The sequence below is a fragment of the Trichomycterus rosablanca genome, chromosome 8 (assembly GCF_030014385.1).
Source record: "Trichomycterus rosablanca isolate fTriRos1 chromosome 8, fTriRos1.hap1, whole genome shotgun sequence".
NCBI classification, from domain to species: Eukaryota; Metazoa; Chordata; class Actinopteri; order Siluriformes; family Trichomycteridae; genus Trichomycterus; species Trichomycterus rosablanca.
In genome coordinates, this window is record NC_085995.1 from 23,645,549 (window position 1) to 23,665,580 (window position 20,032).

General features: G+C 36.2%; 1 protein-coding gene across 1 annotated transcript; it reads right to left on the reverse strand.

The window, feature by feature from the left end:
- Window positions 1–254: 254 nt before the first annotated feature.
- Window positions 255–7,853, reverse strand: cxcl14 (chemokine (C-X-C motif) ligand 14). Its single transcript, XM_062999951.1, has 4 exons — window positions 7,612–7,853; window positions 5,111–5,216; window positions 2,904–3,017; window positions 255–1,355 (listed from the first exon to the last, which is right to left on the reverse strand). Exons 1-4 carry the CDS (start codon window positions 7,673–7,675, stop codon window positions 1,340–1,342), a joined length of 300 nt encoding a protein of 99 aa, XP_062856021.1. The 5' UTR covers window positions 7,676–7,853; the 3' UTR covers window positions 255–1,339.
- Window positions 7,854–20,032: the final 12,179 nt, after the last annotated feature.

A 20,032-nucleotide genomic window follows, 5' to 3' on the forward strand; every position in this document is an offset into this window, starting at 1 on the left:
GCTTCCTGTGAAGCTTTTTGAATGTTTTATCCATGCCCATGTGGGTTTTTTCCCCACCAAATATCTTTAAGGTATGAGTGAGTAATTAAATGTGTATGTCATGATCTGCGTTGGACTAATGTTTCATTAGACCCTGATGTGGTTGAAGTATTTAATACAAAATAAATTATTTAATTAATTATTTAATCAATAAACATTCTAAAACTATGATTTTATAAATGGTGACTTGAATAGCATGACAAAAAAAACACAGATTTAGTCATTTAAATAATTTTATTGCTGTACTTGTACACTCCATGGAATGCAACTGAAGCCATGTTTGGTGTGTTGTCATTTCAAACAGACTCGTGTGTCTTTTATTGAATATTTAAATAGCGATACAACATACTACTGTACAACATGAATTCACCTATGCCAACTTTGGGTAATTACAAGTATGAATTCTTGTACATAATTTACATCAGAGAAAAAAAAATTAGACAACAAAAACATTCCAGACTTGTAATAACAAATAAGTCTGTGTGAAAAAAAATCACATTAAAGGCCTGTATAGAAAAGGTTATATTGGAGAATGGGGTATGTATGAAAATAATGATTTGTGTGCCTATATTTCATGAATGTATGTGTTTGTAGGAATAAATAATGTGTCACTGCTGTTACTAATCCATATTTGGATTTGAAACAATGTTAACTGTTGTAATTGTAAATGTTAAATTGTAACTTAATGCTCTATTGTGGTATGTCACATTACAAACCACAACAAGGTATTTATTTGTCTGTGCTCTATAGTACCACATATGAAACTAGCTTTATTCAGATATCGTAATAAGATAATCTGTATTCATGTACAGACGACAACATTAAAACGAACATTCCTTTTTTTAGGTACTCTATATTGTTCGAACCACCTGAAAGCAAACAGATAGTTAAATATGATGTGTTGTAGGACCCTAAAATACCACAACACAATGAATTAGACTGAGAATAAATGAAAAGCCTACAGCAGGGGAATACAGTTTCCACCTGAAACAGTTGTGATCACTTGTTGCATCTAAATCTGATTCACACAGACTTTCTTATACAGTCTTTTTTGCAATTCTAATATGTGGAATAAATACATAGTGCTTGTTTCAGACCATAATGATGTTTAAAATACAGGTAATTATTTATTTATTTTACAAACATCTTCCTGGACATTGTGCCTGAAGAAATTTTCTTTTGTGCTTCTGAACAAATGCCCTGCAATTCTTGGAAAGCTGGTCCTCTGCTGATCCACAGATCCACTGGTGGTTTTGTACATTCCACAGAACATGAAGCCTGGCTCGCTCACGTGTGTCATTTAGGCCTCGTACACCCTACAACACAAAAGTAACCAGAGATTTAAATCTCAACAGAAATTACACTAAAATGACAAAAATGTACATTTTAAGAGTAAGCACAAACAAGATAAACAGTCTTTAGTGACACGTAAACTAATCAACTTAATTAAAATGGTCATTTATAATATTATATATAAGTCCCCTTTTTTCTCCCAATTTAGCGTAGCCAATTTTGTCTTCCGCTGCTGGAGACCCTGATCGTGTCCGAGGAGGGTATATTTGCCTAACACATGCTCCCTCCGACGTGTGTGCTTTCCACTGATCCCTTCTTATTTGCCCATAGTTTCAGCTAGAACACACCGACCCCTGCATTAGTCCACCTCTGTACAGGCGTTTTGGGCTACTAACCTGGGTCCTCACACAGTGTTGAAGACCCGCCCCCTTTTTAGTCACATCCAGCACACTTCAGTGGCTAATTTTGTCTGATGCAGGCATTGCCAATTGTCAGCATCAATCAGCCATCCAGTAGCAGAGCTGAGATTTGAATCTCAACGCTGGTATGCTAGCGGAATATCCCCCTGTGCCACCTGGGCGCCCGGATGCACTTGATAAAAACCTTCCTATTTTTATCTGGGCTTGAGACCGGCACTGAGAGAGCACAGACAAGTGCACTTTACAGTATACAATATACTTCCCACCACACCTTAAGAGTGTAGCTACAATAACTTGCAACAACAATAACAATAACAACATTAACTTGTAAAGTTTCATGTATATGTGTGTGTGTAAAATAAAACTTTTCAAATAGAGTTCTTTAATAAATAATTATTGCATTTAAAGTGTTTTTAAATACAAAAAAATCTAAGCATTTAAAAAACTCCTGTGGGTTGGTACTTAACTCAAAGTCCATGTCATCATAAGATATACTATTTGTGGTATTGGATCCTTTGGATTAATATTGTGACAGATTACACATAAGGTTTTTACCATGTTACTGGTACTTATATAACACTTAAAGACATAGAGAAGTCTCCAGCTATAGTCAAACACTTACAGACAGGCATTTAGGCTAAAAACATATTACATATTACATAAAAACACATTACGTTTATGTTTTACTGCACAGTGAAGCATTAAATTCAAAGAAGCCAATCATTCAGTAGCTGAAAAAGAACAGTTGCAGAAATCATTTTAATCTTAATGCTACCATGATCTACATCGTTCTTAAAATGAATGTAAACTTTTGACCTCAATTGTTTGCTAATACAGTGTTCTGTATTATTGATTTTGCAAGTTCATTATACTAGGGATGTCAGAAAACAAAAGATTTTGCTCTTTGCACATTAAAGGTAAACCTGTCTTCTTTTGTCTGTGTCCTGTTGTCAGTACATTTACATTTTCAGCATTTAGCAGACGCTTTTATCCAAAGCGACTTACACAATAAGCAATTGAGGGTTAAGGGCCTCCTTGCTCAGGGACCCAACAGTGGCAACTTGGTGGTAGCGGGGCTTGAACCGGCAACCTTCTGTTTACTAGTCCAGTATCTTAACCACTGAGCTATCACTGGCCCACAGTAAAGCTTACCTGTGTTTGTCTTTCCAAATCCTAAACCACTTAACCAGGTTCTTGGTGCTCTGTAGTCTGGGATGGAGGCAATATTCCTGTCCTTTAAAACGGGACACATTTTCCATGGTGACACTGAGAAAACAGAAAATGCCGAGAAGTCTTAGTGTGCTTCTTTTCATCTGACAAATACATAGAGAGTTCGGAATTCATGCACTGCCATCTTAAAATAATCTATCACTAGTGCAAACAAACATTTACATTCAATTTCTGACATTTAGCAGATGATTTTAAGTTATGACTGAGTGGCAATTTTATAACAGGAAGGACTAAACTAGTATCTTTCTGATTACTAGTTTAAATAGAGAGTTAAGGGACTTGCTCAGGTGCTCAACTATGACTATAGGCGGTGGTGGGGCTTAAACCGTCAACCCTCTAATTATGATTCCAATACCTTAACTTTTGAGCTACCACTGCTTTATATATGTCAGTACAATTGGTTCAGTAATAAGTTCAACAGAAAGTGAAAATTATTCTAAATTTGATAGAAATATGTTCTGCAATGAATGTAGAAACCAAGTACTGCACACCACTATTACTATAAACATTTTGATGAATTTCTCAACAAGTATGCTGACAATTGTGTCTTATTTTCTGTAGCAGATGGGCTTGATTATCATCTGTAGTTTCACCTCTGTTGCCACAGACTTTTTTATTTACACTGAACTCTTGCTGAACAGAGATGAGGATAATACAGGCCTGCAAACATTCCAGAATGCTAAACTATGAGACCTTTTTTACTGCCAGACACTCAGACAAAGAGCAGGGAGGCTTTTGCAGACAGATATGTACAAATATGTAAACTGTGCTAGCCCACTACTGTTGGGATTCAGGGTTTGAATCCCCAGCGGTGCTATAGGTCAGCCAAGTGTCTAAAGACATGAAAGAGTTATAAAAAAAAAGTTCAGTTCCATGATAGACTGGAGGCCTGTCTGAGATTGTATTGTCGTATTGTATTGTTGCCTCATGCCCATTGTTTTCAGGCAACATCGGTTCCACTAAGACCCTGATTATAAATGAAGCTATTACTAAATAATTATTGATATGTTGTATTAATTTAATCTTCATTTAAGGTCCAAGCACCAAATGTGATACACCCTAGTTTGTCCTTACTTACACCCCACCAGGTGGCAGTAGTGTGTACATTTTCAAAAAACCTATTTCCATGGTTAACGTCCTAGGTACATCTTTTTACTGGAATACAAGTTTAAACATGGGCAGAACAACATTGATGTGGCGCCATAGGAGAAGGCTATTATTCCTGTTAGCTGGTTTATAGAAATGAAGTCTGTGTTATAATGTTTTGTGCTGGGTAACAATATAAAACAGAATTCCTTAAAAAAAAAAAAAAATTTAAATGAAAAGCACCATAAGGAGCCTGGCTTATGACTCACCCTTGCTCAGTAGATAGCATTAAGAGAACTGACCTCTCCAAGCTAGAGCATTACACATACTCTTACTGCTATTCTGTTTGTAAATGCTAAATCTAAATGAACTTTGATAACTCACACTTTGATAATTTGATAATATTAAAGAACACCTACAGCAATTCAAGCCATTACATAGAAGGAATAAAAGTCAGATAGCATAGTCAAACATAGCTGTGTATTGTAATGTGTTTTATACAATTTTAAGGGCAAATTATGAGAGAGTAATATTAAATGCATGAAATACATGAACAAATGTACCTAAATTTAGTCTATATTTAAGGTATTTTGTGTTTGATACTACAAAAAAAATGCTAGATACTCTACATTTATGCTAATAATTTTCACAATTCAAGGTTAAATGCATACTTCTATATATTATGGTTAGGACAGTTCAGTATGCTATATAGGATTTGGTTACCGAAAACAAACTAAAATACAAATCAGACAGATAATCAGAATAAATAAGAGATGAGAGGCCATTTGGTGTCTCAATGACTCTAATGTAGAGTAATATCAATAATGAATGAGCAGTAAGCAGCTCCCACGCAAAGCTTCTCAGCTGTAGAGATAGACACATCCATCAGGTTACCACCCACATCAAACACATTAAATGTCCCCAAAGTGCATTTTCACTGAATATGTTTTCTGTATGAGTCAGGTAGATAAATCCATCCCTAAACAGATTATCTTGGTGATGTAACATTCAAGAAGAGGACAGAGTGTGATCATACAACTTACAATATCATTTTTTCCTGGCAGAAGGGGTGTTTGGGCTTTATTTCAAGTTTCTGCACATCCTTGTAGCGTATCTTGGGACCCTTCCTTGTACATCTGCATTTGTATGCTGAAAAAAGGAGATGCAAACTGTATGAGATCATTTCAAATATAGTTGTTCATAAAAAATAAAAAAAAAACTTTAAACAGTATATACTGTATATAGCTTACTAAGAGTTTTGGACAAAATAACTTTGTGATTAGCAACTGCAGCTGCAGTCCAATTGAACAATTTATGTGTTAATCCAGTCCTTACTGCAGGTGTTACTTCTATACTGCTGTTATTTACAGGCTACCCAATGATAAATGATCTTTTCTGCCCATTGCTGATTTCCCCTTTTGTTTCCTGTAAATACTTTCCTGATTTATTTCCACTCATGGCCTACAGAAGTGCTTTAAGAAGTTAAACACCCTATTTTGTAAAACCTTTTATGTGGCACTGCTAATTTCCAACACTATGTAGGTAAACCTTTAACATTGGGTTCAAATATAATGGTATGTTATTTTGCCTACAGGTGATAACTTTGATCCTTGCCCTAACCTTAATCATCCATGATTTTGTTTACAAGCTGGCCCCTGCAAATCCTCACAATTCACCCACAGAAATAATGAACACCACTATCTGTTCAGCAGTCCATGAAACTGGCATCTAATTATTTCCAGCACCTTCTAGCATGCTGGGTGAGTGAGTGCGCGAGTGTTTGGATTGCTGGTGCAAGTCTGACCTACATCTTCTGCTCTATCAATCTTCTCCTGTTCCGCTCAGCATCTCCTGGGCCAGGGGCCAAAACCAACTTATCCAACACAAATATCTACTATACACTAGCACTGTGCCAACATTGTCTCTTTGTTTTTCTAAAAGCAAGAAAATATGCTGGCCTGAAAGTTGAGCTGCGATAAGCAGGAATGTTTTTTTTCAGTTAGTATGCAATGAAAATGTTGAAACTATGATAATCTGTATAACTGTACAACGAAACAACAAAAACTATTGCTGTTAGACTTCTATTAGGGCTAGATGGTATTACAACATAATACTGACATCCCAGTATCATTATTATAATACTAAAAGAGATATATTAACCAAGGTTGCCCCAATTCTGATTTAATAAAGTTCTGAGCTATGTTTTCTTTTTAATACTAGTCAATACTGACATCCCCTCTGCAACCAAGTTACACAAAAATATATAAAATTCAGTGACAGGATACATATAAGCAACCTTAACATATATTCACAGTAATATGGTAAATCCAATTTACCCATCCACTATTTTAGGCCAGTATCTGCTACTATACAAATACTAAAAATCATAACATCCCAAACATCCTTTGACAGTACTTTATACATTTTGATGTACTAATAGGTGTTAGTGATTTGTTAAGACTAATCATTTGACTTAATGTTAGTCAAGAGACTTCTCTATTTATTACTTAATATGTTCCTCAATAATTAAGCCAACTGTCTGCAAGCAAGTTATGCAAATGTCAACAACATGATGGTTTGCAATTCTGTGAAAGATCTGTGCCATGCCAGTCATCAACACATTTGTTCACGATATAAATTGAGGATGATTAGAGACGATTGAAATCAGCCAGATTTGGCTCCAAACACATAATTAGCAATTTGAAGGTTTGTTATTCCAAAAATCTGTTGTGGGGTGGATAATATGAGATGGGTAAGTGCACTCATATTGTATTTGAATGCTGCAGCTTACACATAAACCAAAAATTGTACCTGATGAATGCTTAAGGCACTTTTAAAGTAAGTAATATTAGCAAAATGAAACATAATTTGGAGCACTTAGTTTATTTAGGCTATAAGGGTTATGGTAAACATACACTGTAATAACTGATTATGGTCCAAAAGGACTAACAGTTTGATCCTAGTTGTTCACTTTTGTACATTTAGATTTACTTTATAATAAATATTATACATTTATAAAGATTAAAGTTAAAACTTGGGATTACATTTTCAGCATTTAGCAGACGCTTTTATCCAAAGCGACTTACAGTACTGTGACAGTATACAATCTGAGCAATCGAGGGTTAAGATTTCTTGCTCAAGGACCCAACAGTGGCAACCTGGCGACGGAGGGGCTTGAACCTGCAACCTTCCGATTATTAGTCCAGTACCTTAACCACTAAGCTGTTGCATATTGGGGGAATACTATTCAATAAATACCACCGTAAACTAATTAATTTTAATGAAATTACAAAAGCTTAGTAAACGAAATATCGCGATACTTAGTGAGGCGTTTATTCAAGTATCGCGATGTTTTGTCTGTCGTATAGTCTTAACATTTACCTATAAACCCAAACCCAAAGTGAGGATGACGGTAATTGACATCCACACAACTGCCAAAACGAACTAACTGAAGGGTAAGCTAGTCGGTTGATGTTTTAATTTCAGTCTTTTTTACTTTAATAATAATAATAAAAATTAAAAAGAATAATAACAATAATAATACCTTCAGTGTTGAGCGAATATACAGCAATGACCAGAAGAAATAATGCGGCTGCGCAGCGACTCATCCCAAAAGAGCTCCTTAAACCAGTCAGTTCCTCTCAACCTCTCTAAAATATCGATGTGCTGCCAAAACTTAAAATCTTCTAGGCAGAGAGCGTGTAAATATTGATTCTTTAATCGCTTTCTAAGTGTTTTAAAGCTGTTAGGTAAGAGACAGGAGTGAGCAGGTTGGAAGTTCAGCACCAGCGCTCACACTGACTGACTGAGAGCACTTGAAACTGCAGCGTTTAAAAAGCGCTCCCACCTCATTAATATTCACAGCCCAGCATTTCCAACAACGCCGCTACACAAAGACATAAAGGACTGAAATTGAATTAGAAAACTTCATTGGGACTCGTTCGTCGTTAGGGGAGATAATTAGATACGATTTTACGCCTATTGTTGTCTTTCATTTATTTCACTCAGGCTTGATCTAAACAGGATTACGTGTGCTGGTGGTTTGGCACAGTCAGTTCATTTAGGCTGGTATGTGTTAGGACAAACTGATAATGGTATTTTCATCCAAAATATGCATAAGCACTTGAGTTCCATTTTTCTAGCTATGTGTCATTTTTTTAAAAATCGTATTTTATTAATGAAATACCATCCATTACTGGATACTGGAATCTTTTCCAGTAAACAGGCTTATATAAAACTGCCAGGCTACTTTTTGCTCATTACTCACATCTTAAATCACTGAAATTCCAAAACTGTTATGACATACATTCACCAGCTTTTTCCTTTCACTATGGTGCAAAGACATAGTTATTTAAGTTATTTAAGTAACTGTAGTCATACTCTCAGCTCAAACCAGTTTGCCCATTCTCCACTGACCTCTGACATCTTTATGACACAATTCTGCATAACGTTTTAGCATTCATTGTACTTATACGACAACAGGCTGATTGTCACATGTCCCTTACAAGTGTGTGTGTAAACCTTTGGCAGAAAAGCTAAAATAATTGCATTATAATATAAAACAATGAACTTATTATAAGGTGATTGAAAAAAGGTTGCAGCTATGCATTTGTTTTACAGTCATAACATTAAAACCACCTCCTTGTTTCTACACTCACTGTCCATTTTATCAACTCTACCTACCATATAGAAGCACTTTGTAGTTCTACAATTACTGACTGTAGTCCATCTGTTTCTCTGCATGCTTTGTTATCCCCCTTTCATGCTGTTCTTCAATGGTCAGGACTCTCCCAGGACCACCACAGAGCAGGTATTATTTGGATGTTGGGTCATTCTCGGCACTGCAGTGACACTGACATGGTGCTGGTGTGTTAGTGTGTGTTGTGCTGGTATGAGTGGATCAGACACAGCAGTGCTAATGGAGTTTTTAAACACCTCACTGTCACTGCTGGAATGAGAATAGTCCACCAACCAAAAATATCCAGCCAGCAGCGCCCTGATGAAGATCTAGAAGATGACAAACTCAATAGATACAGCAGCAATAGATCAGCGATCGTCTCTGACTTTCCATCTACAAGATGGACCAACTAGGTAGGAGTGTCTAATAAAGTGGACAGTGAATGGACACCAGTAGCGCTGCTGTGTCTGATCCACTCATACCAGCACAACACACACTAACACACCACAACCATGTCAGTGTCACTGCAGTGCTGAGAATGATCCACCACCTAAATAATACCTGCTCTGTGGTGGTCCTGACCATTGAAGAACAGGGTGAAAGCAGGTTAAAAAGATATGTAGAGAAACAGATGGACTACAGTCAGTAATTGTAGAACTTCAAAGTGCTTCTACGTGGTAAGTGGAGCCAATAAAATGGACAGTGAGTGTAGAAACAAGGAGGTGGTTTTAATGTTATGGCTGATCAGTGTATATTTGAATTATTAATTTGTCTGTGTTTAATGATTATGTACAATTTACATTTTAATTACCAACATTTGTGTAATAAATGAAGTTTGAGGAGAAGAATGAAGAAGACATGTATATACAGCATTCTGATAGAGACATTTTGACAGAAATTCCAAGCAAATTTCATGTTTTGTTGATTTTCTTTATTGAAAAGCTGTTGACCCACTTAAATATGGCATTATTTTTTTCCAAACAAGTAGTGCAACATAAAATTAGGGCGAAACACCTTATCGTTTTTCCCACATTGATATCTACCAATGTGTTAGTTGTATTGTTGATGCTTTACCTGCCTTTGTAAAATCCAGTGTAAATTTATTAAAGATTCCATGCACAAAGTAATGTGCCAAATTTAATCACTTACATGAATTTTGTACATCAACAAAATTTTACTATTTTGCTATTTTGTACATCCACAACTCTTATACACTTGAATTCAGGCTTTTTGCATATGTCATTGCCATTTTTTTATTAATGTAATCTCCGTTTAACAAAAGTCTTCAGACCCTTTAATCAATACTTTGTAGAAGCCCCCCTTGGCAACAATTACAGCTGCAAGTCTTGTCAAATACATCTCTACAAGCTTTGCAAACCTGGGTTTGGGCAGTTAATCCTATTCTTCATGGTAGATCCTCTCAAGCTCCATTAGAACATCTGAGGACTGCAATCTTCACGTCACTCCATAAATGTTTGAGTTTACGTCTAGACATTGGCTAGGCCATTCAAGGACAATCAGAAACTTGCCCTGATGCTTGCCTGGATGTCCAGTTTGAAGGATGGCCAACTCTTGTAGGTTTTTCATTAAAAAGGCTACTCTGGTCCTGGGAACACTCAAAGCCTTAGATACTGTGTTATTTAATTGCCCAGATTTGCGTTCTGCTATGATTCGCTCATGAAGATCCACAGACATTTCCTCTGACTTTATCACTTATTGTCTGTACTGAAAATGAAGTGGGCCCTTTATAAAGGGTGTGTGACTTTCCAAACTGTTTTCATGTATTTCACCTTGACTCCAGTTGAGTTCTAGACACATCTTAAGTATAATTAGGACAAACAGGATGTATCTAACCACAGTTTTTAGTGCCACAGCAACACTTTTGTGAATAAGAGATTTCAGTTTTTTTTTAGTTTTGAATAATTTTTGAAAAACTTGTTTTTACTGGTCATTAAGTGTGGATTGAGGGGAAAAAGGCCATCAAATGTAAAACAATATGTATGTAAAGTGTGCAAAAGGTCAATGTGTTTGAATACTTTCTGAATCTATTGTGGCTTTACAAACCAATAACCTAATGGTAGGTTTATGGTTAGTTTTAACAAATATCATTATGTATTGCATTCAGTGTGTAGACATGTCCTGACATTTTTTATTGGAAAACCACAAAACCTTTTCGGAGTTCCTGTCACTCAGAACGGAAGTTATTTATTTCTACCATTTACAAATCTGTTCTTCTTTGTTGTCTTGTTAGTTCAGGTGATAGAAATAAAAACACACTAACATTATGTTTAATTCACATGTTTGATATTTAGTGCCTTACCCTCTCTATTGTTATCTCCCTGTGACACGTATAATACACTGTTTGCGGAACACAATTAAACCTACTCAAGGTTTGGAATGTTGCTTACGTAACTAACAGATATGCAACAGTTTTAGCTGCAGTGTTCTCAAAGATTGACTTCTGAGTCAGCTAACTGGCCTGCCTATAACATGCTGCACCTCTGAATAATTCAAATGCAGGGCTGTCAGCCTACACATTTGCACCAGGAGGCCTATTGTGCAGAGATGACAGTAATTTCCATCCTTTCTAATGAGTCATTATGACATGCAGTAGGCCTGAGTGTCTCAATGATTTATAGAAAGCAAGGATAGTTGGTGTATTATTATTTTGACACAAGCTTGTTTAAGGGATGATGTTGGTGCAGATTTATGTAGTTATAGTTATAGTGAGTTTTAAACCATTTGATGCCAAGATGTGATGTGAATTACATAAACACTGGCAGAATTACTCAATTTTAGATGATATTAAGTTTGTCAGGTGTCCTGGAATATTAAACTACCTAAAGCAATCAGAACTTAGGACTGAATCTGAACTGTCAGCTGTGGCCACCAAAATATGTGTTCTCAAAATATGTGGTCTATATTATTTGACATCTGATGACTTTACACAAGTCTGTTTGGCAAATATGTGTTTTTTACATCTCTTTTACAACATGCTCACTTTTTATCTATAGATTATTTTTTACACTTTATAAAACACAGACATGCAGGGCATTTGGCTGGCATAGCAGTCTAACACGCCAGATCACCAGGTGGTCAGGCATCTAACCACCTAAGACCTAAGACGTGGGGGAAAAACATGTTAATTTACACTAGAAGTATTAATATTTAGTTACTACTAGGAACGTGTAGATATGCTTAGGGCATGATTGCCAGTAGTGAAATTCCAATAGTATAACAATACTGCTGCTATGGAATGTTACTGGAAAGTGGTGTATGTGACAAGAAGTGCATCACTTACATTGTATGACCTCCAAAACCCAGTTCTAGCTGGTTTAGACCAGTTTTTGATGTGAGACTTTGTCAGTGCGATCCTTCTCTGCAGACAAGAATAAAACTCTTTTCTACTTATAATCCAGTCTCTGGGGTATTTCATTAAGGGTTTTTACCACAGACAGAATGGGAATCATCTCTTTGCTGCTACATCAGTGTCTTCTACTGTCTGAAAGAATAAATAAGGCATAAAATGTTCCTCTGTACATGTCAGAGCTCTCTGTAAAAATCACTTGCTGGCAGGTGTAAACAAGTGGCCCGTTCACACATTCTAGAATGAGATTACTCTGAAATGAAAGGACAAAACGAGGGAGGGGATGCTTTGACAAAAAAAACAACCCAAAGACAAGGGTTAAATGCTTCAAACACACTGTTCTCTCAATGCTTATAGCCACACACTCTGTCTGCAAACTCCTTACATGCCAAAAAACATATTAAATTGCAATCAAATGCCCATCTGCTGTCAATCACAAGCTTGAGGAAAAATTGAAAGCATGACGATTGAATGTGAAGCTGCCTGCCATTTCTCATCATGGCAGGTGTCCCTCTGAGCAAGAAGATTGTGGTGATGTAATGGTATCAGACAGTACTTTAGCCAGAATGAAATCAGATGGGACATTCTTTTAAAGCAAGGATTACATTGGTTTACCGGTCCGGGTCCTTTCTGTGTGAAGTTTGCATGTTCTCTCCGTGTCTGCGTGGGTTTACTGTGCTCCGGTTTCCTCCCACAGTCCAAAAACATGCAAGTGAGGTGAATTGGAGACACTAAATTGTCCATGACTGTGTTCGATATAACCTTGTGTACTGATGAATCTTGTGTAATGAGTAACTACCGTTCCTGTCATGAATGTAACCAAAAGTGTAAAACATGACGTTAAAATCCTAATAAACAAACAAACATTGGTTTACATTGGTAAGATTATTGGTCGGAAAAAAATAACATGCCAAACCAATGCTTCCTATCTATAATGATTCTGTTTCGAGCAGTGGGATTCTTGGTTTGATTATAATGGACACATAAGCAAATATTGGAGACATTAGCAAGTTTTACAAGTCTTTTGCTGTTACTTTGCTATAATTCTTTTTATAATCCTTTATAATTCTTTCCCTAGGGTTTTTTGAAATGTGTTTTAATTGGGACAATGTTCACATTAACAAATCATTCCTAAAAGGGGAAGGCTTAGACTCTCAGTGATTTTCTATAGGGCATGGCACCTCTACAACCCACACAATCAATCTAATCCAGTTGGACTTTGAGAAGTCATTAGCTCCACAGCTTACATACTGTTTGCAGGTGCATTACTATTTACTAATTTACTAAGTAACTAATGCAGAAATTCAAGATAAACCAAAGGATTTACAGGGTTTTCTTGCCACTTTTGTTACAATGCGGTGTTTATAATACTGTTGGAAATAAGAATCTCAGAAGCTTTCTCTAGAGCTTTGACTTGTCCAGGTTGGCAGTTTGTGACATAAGAGTAATTGGAAGGTTAATGTAAGGTTAAAGTAACCCTTTGTTGTGAGCACATTGCCATACAGCTCCAAACGTGAGGACATTTTATATCCACAAAAAGGCCAAACAGTTGATGACAGTGTTCTATTTCTACCTCAATCATTTAAGAGCCACACATACTGTATGTAGTCTCCTATTTTTCAACCGTGGATAAATGAATCTGAGAGAACAGTGGAGTTATGAACGTTTCCAGAACCCCTGCTGCCCACAGGGCCACAAGATCTTCATTGAACTTTCATACATTTTTCTCCAGTTGAGAGGCCAGTGTCCAACCTCTGCCTAGACAACGAAACAGGAAATGCCACTTTCTCCCACGCTGGCCCACCACATGCAAATAATTTCCGCTCAGCTTGTGTCTATGACCAAGGATAAATCATTGGTTTACGTTATAAACTGGCTGGAATTGTAAAATACCATTTAAATTATCTGCAAGCTAAACAAGAGTTGATATTGGCACAAAAGAAAAGCAATTTCTGTGGCCTCTTAATTGATTGGAACAGGGAAAGCACGAATCTTCATGAGTTGTAATTAGAGGAATGTATTTCATCAACCGTGGGAATTTTTAATGTCAGCTATTACCAATTAATGGTGCTACAGCCTAATCAGCTCTTATTATCTTTCTGGACAGCCATGGACATTCCAGCTATTTTCATAAATGCTGTTTAGTTCCAGTCCTTTCCAGCCCATGTGGTTTATTTCAATTTCTCCTTAACAGAAACATTAATATGAATAAATCTGTTCATATTAGTATTTGTATTTTCCATCAATAGTAGAATATTGTTTGTTTTTAACCTAATGTCAATTCACATATTAGTAATGTAGCTGACATGACAGATAGCAATTTCAGACAACAATGTATTAGCTCTATTGGTTTAAATATCTAAATACTGGAATACAGCTGGTCCACTTAGTCCACCACATTATATAGCCAAAACATATGGACACTTGACCATAAGCTTGTTGGACATGTGATTGAGAAAAAGTTTGGGCAGGGGCGATCTAAGACTGAATATGAGGAATGATCAAAAATACCTGCTTCAAAACTTTCCACAGATAAATAGTTGAATAGGTAAAGGGTAATGCTATTATGGCTCGATGTAAAAGACAATTAAATTAGTAGTTCTGTTGTCTAAGGGCAAAGATAAGTTGAGGTTTGCTGCCTAGGTGAGTGAATAGTCCCAGCTGTTTGAGAATGTTTCTCAATGCATGATGCAGGGATTTATAAGTTTTACCTTACACTTAAGTTTTACCTTACATTATATCTTTAAAAGGTTCAGTGAATATGAAATCTCTGTGTAAATGGCAAGGCCGAAAACAAAGATGCCTGTGACTTTTAATACCCCAGATGTAACTATATTAAAAACCCTAATGCCTCTGTAATTAATATAACCAATGGGCACAAAATACTTCAGTTAAAATTTTGTTGCTACATCTACAAATCCAAATAACTTATGCATATATTAACAACATGCAAAACACAAAAAATAGCTTCTAACTGTACTGCTATCAGAACATGTTTTCCTAACAACGCAAGTACTGTACACTTGAACAGTATTTAAAATTCCAACAACACTGCCACACCTCATACACTCAGAACACACCCACAACCATGTCATCACCAGTGTAGTGTCATTGCAGTGATGAGAATGGTCCACTGCCCAAACATCATCTTGTATTTAGGGGTCCTATGGAGGCCCCTTTGGATTGATAAGTGTGATACGGGGTTGACGAAGGGTACAGAGCAAAAGATGGACTACTGTTGTTGTATAGCCACAAAGATCATTGGTATGGCAGGTGTACTTTATAAAATAATGAATTTACATACCAGATAACTGTACCTTAAAAACAATCAAATTACCTAAATAAAACAATAAATAGCTTGTCTTTGAATGGTGTTATTTACATTTTTACCAACATTTTTGAAATTGAGGTCTAACACATTCTAAAATAACTGTTCTAATAATAAGTCTTTAAATGTGACATTTTTTTAAACAATGAAAGGTAAAACATTATTGTGAAAATTGTACTTATGCTTTTGCTAAAATCTGTGGCCTCCAGACACTGTAAAGTAACACTGTACCAAATAATCACAAATATTTCCTTTAAAAAGTAGTCTTAGTATGTTAGGAATTGTAACAGTACAAAAGTATGGTATTCCCATAAAATTATATAGTACAAAAGTATGTTATCTCCATAAATACTGGCTGCTTTAAAAACGCCCCCAGACATCCACTATAGTTGGTTTTCAGTTAATTTTAGGCAAACATGTTGTAATACTTGCCCACTTCTTGCTTGCACACCACATATATAATGACGTATTAGGGCCACTAAGAATTGTTTTTACCATATAAGTTTTGATTTCGAGAATAGTCAAAATGATTTTGAAAATTAATTTTAAATATTACACCAGAAGGATGTGCAGCCGTAGTAGGCTTGTCGGTTTAGAGAAGCATGGAGGAAAGGGAGCTTAGACAGTCCTGCTTCAGAAGAGACTATTGCCTCAAAGTCTGTGATGTATTAACATCAAGTTGGTTTCATATTCAACGTTTGTTTGATATTTAAAGTTCAAACCTATTACACACTTTAAATAAACACTAAGCTGTTTCAGCATTCTAACAAATTGATGCTGATGTGCCAGGTGATTAATTATTTCTTTATTTGTGAAACCGTTATGGACGTGTAACATTACAAAATTCTGAACACTTTAACACGAGATGAGTACTATGACCCTAATAATTTGACTTCATTCTCAAAATAATTACGACTTTATTCTTGAATTTTTTTGGATTTTATTTTTGAAATTGAAACTTATAAAACCTATATACCTTTATTCTCTAAATCATAATGTCTGTGATCAACAGACATTAGGATTTAAAGTATTAATACATTAACGTTCATTTGTACATTCACATTGGTTCATCAGGGATCTATTGGATTAGTTTAAATTGTCAGTTTATGAAAGCAGCAAACCTGATGGAAAAATCCATTCTTCTCTGACCAGGAAATTGGAAGAAAACACCCTGTTTGATGTTACCCATCAAACATGTCTCTGCATAGCACGACACGTGTTAAATCTAACTTAAATGCACATAATGGTTTAAGCTCTGGCCCGTGGGGTGAGATTTACTCCTGTTTACTCGTTGTGTTGAGCAACACCTGCCGTTGTGGAATTTCTGGGCAGTGTGTCATTATCACCTCAAAGTGCTGGAGATTAAGTTTGCTAATGTTCTTCCCTTCAGTTTATTTCTGGCTCCTTTTGTTGAACGGTCCAGGTGGCACTGTTCATTGTCAGAGAGACACTGACCTTCATTTGCAATACATTTATTATAGTCTGCAATATATTTCTTTTTTCATAACAACTGATCTTGAGAGAACTGTTTCCATTTTCCATTTAGCCAAACCGTTCTCACAGCTTATTTGATATACTGTATAAACACATGGAGCATTAGAGCATACCAGAAAGCTGGAGATCTAATCTCTTCTGCACTGCAAATGGCTAAAACAGCAAACTCATGCCAAAATCTGTATGCTTCTCTATCCATCTCTGTGTGTAAACTATGTAAACTGAACATTTCTAAGATGAGCTAAGTGGGCTACAGTGTTTTGAGTATGTTGATCACTGATAATGTTACATAACGACTGCTTTCAGTACATAGATTCAAAAAGATCCAAATGTCATTTTATTAACAGCTAAATCTTTACTAGCGGTACTAATAGCAGAGACTGTTTATCTTACTGCTGAATGAACTCGATGAACTCGAGTGGGAAATCAGTTTATTCTAAAGTAGCTCTGGTTTACATAAAGTGCAAACCAAATCACTTGGCTCTAACGTTTCACCCCCAGTATAGGCTATGGTCATGCATATTTACTTAGTATTAAATTTAATGGTTTTATTACTATATTAAGTTACATTTCAGACTACAGTATGTGTTTAATGTTTACTTTTCCAGACACGTGAATAGCACGTTTATGCGTTCTCATGCTTTTTAAAAATCAGTTGACACTAGACATACATCAGTCTTTCCATTTCACCTGGCAGTAGCACACTTAGACTGTTTATATACACTGTGAGTCCAAAAATTGCCCAAAGCTTTGGAAAATGTTTATCAATTTTGAAAATGATTTCACTGTTGCAGTGCCAGATCACAATGAACAATTCAGACTGACAATCGATTAAGTCCAGTTTCTTTTGAAGTTTGACAAATGAATCTGAGGTTTGTTCTCTTGGCTGAGCACCAGTTCTTAAACTTTTGCTATGCTGTCATAGATACGCATGCTTTCAGTCGATTACTTTACTTTTGTTGTAGATACTAGTTCAGCAGATCTTACTCAGCAATTTTAACATCCTCCTTTTTCCAGCAAGTAATCTCATTTTTATCTCACAGTGTATAATAATAACGATAATGAAGAAATATTGATTTTAATTAAGGATGATAGGAAGCCCATTACAATATACACTATATGAGCTCGTGTTGTGTAATGGTAATAGCCACACTGCTGCTAACAGTTCTGAGGGTTTGAATATCGTGCTGGGCTTACATATAATTATGTAATATAACACATAACAGTGCCCCAAACCTGTATAAATAAGGGTTGCATCAGTAAGGGCATCCGACTCAAATCAACTGTGCCAAAACAAATATGCGGATGGAAGATCCGCTGTGGTGTCCCCTAATGGGAGCAGCCGAAAGAAATTGTTCATTCACATTACAATATACACTATATGGCCAAAGGTATGTAGACACAGTCAGTTTATGTTTAAGCCACATTAATCACTAACAGGTGTAAAAAGTTAATTACATAAAATAAATGGCATGATTCCAACTTTGTAGCAACAGTTTGGAAAACACCATTTGTTGTTCATGTATTTTTCATGTACACAGTTAAATACAATGAAATTGTAAATTTGACCCAACTCCATATCAATAAATATATGGAAAAATAAAAATTAGGAAGCATTTTGTACAGTACCAGAAAATAACCAGTGTGCAAATGTTGTCTGTACAGAAATTAGGGTTTATGAATACATTTTGTAAACCCAATTTGCCAAAAAGCTTAATGTCTTCTTATCTGACCATACAACCCGGTTCCAGGCAAAGTTCCAGTAGTGTCTAGCAACTTATGTTTGATGTAAGTTTGAAGAAAAGTTTCACCTTTGGCGTGCCTTCCACATATTTTTGGCATAAAGATGGCATCTGACTGCTAAATGCTACAGTTATTGGAGACATTTTGTCCTCCGTACTGTCTGGGTGTACAGATTTATTACAGCTCTGGTTGTTGTAATATTAATATTATTACAACAATTTTCTCTTTATAATTTTATTATAGCTATTGTCTCTTTATAATGGGGCTAAGACTCATTTTTCTCTTTTTATTTGTGTATTCTCTTATCTTCCCCAACTATGGCCTTTTACTTTATATTTATACAGGAACATACATTTACATTTACATTTTCAGCATTTAGCAGACGCTTTTATCCAAAGCGACTTACACAATGAGCTGAACACGATGAGCAATTGAGGGTTAAGGGCCTTGCTCAGGGACCCAACAGTGGCAACTTGGTGGTGGCGAGGCTTGAACCGGCAACCTTCTGTTTACTAGTCCAGTACCTTAACCACTGAGCTATCACTGGCCCAATATACATACGGTATAGTCAGTATTTAATAAGATAACACCCAGATTTTAAAGTGGGAGGGGGGCTGGCAAAAGAATGTAAAAGTGTAAAGCAATGCACTTCAAATAAGAACAAGGGTTGAAACAAATAGCCTCAACAAACACTAACCGTGTGGCAGCATTGTTACCAACTAACCTATGTACTTGATCCCTTGCTGTTACAAGTGCTGAATAATCGAACCCCCAATGCACATCAGCTGTGTTATCAGTAATCTCATGATCTACCAGGCATGTTGGCAGTGTGCTGTGTTTGTAATGAAGCTGCCAAGAAGGCATGTTATCTCTAATCTGAGCAGAACCTTGCCTTACAGCCAAGTATTAGTATTAAATAATTATTTGAAGGTCTGTAAACAGCACAGTAATGTCTGGGTTGTGAATTCAACACTGTCAGAAACTTGGCAACCATTTATTTATGTTAAGCACAAATGTACTTGACTGGCAAAATAATACAACATAAAATACTCTGATCAGCCATCACATTAAAACCACCTCTGTGTTTCTACACTTACTGTTCATTTTATCAGCTCCACTTACCATATAGAAGCACTTTGTAGTTCTACAATTACTGACTCTAGTCCATCTGTTTCTCTACATACATTTTTAGCCTGCTGTCACCCTGTTCTTCAATGGTCCTGACCCCCACAGGACCACCACAGAGCAGGTATTATTTAGGTGGTGGATCATTCTCAGCACTGCAGTGACAATGACATGGTGGTGGTGTGTTAGTGTGTGTTGTGCTGGTATGAGTGGATCAGACACAGCAGCGC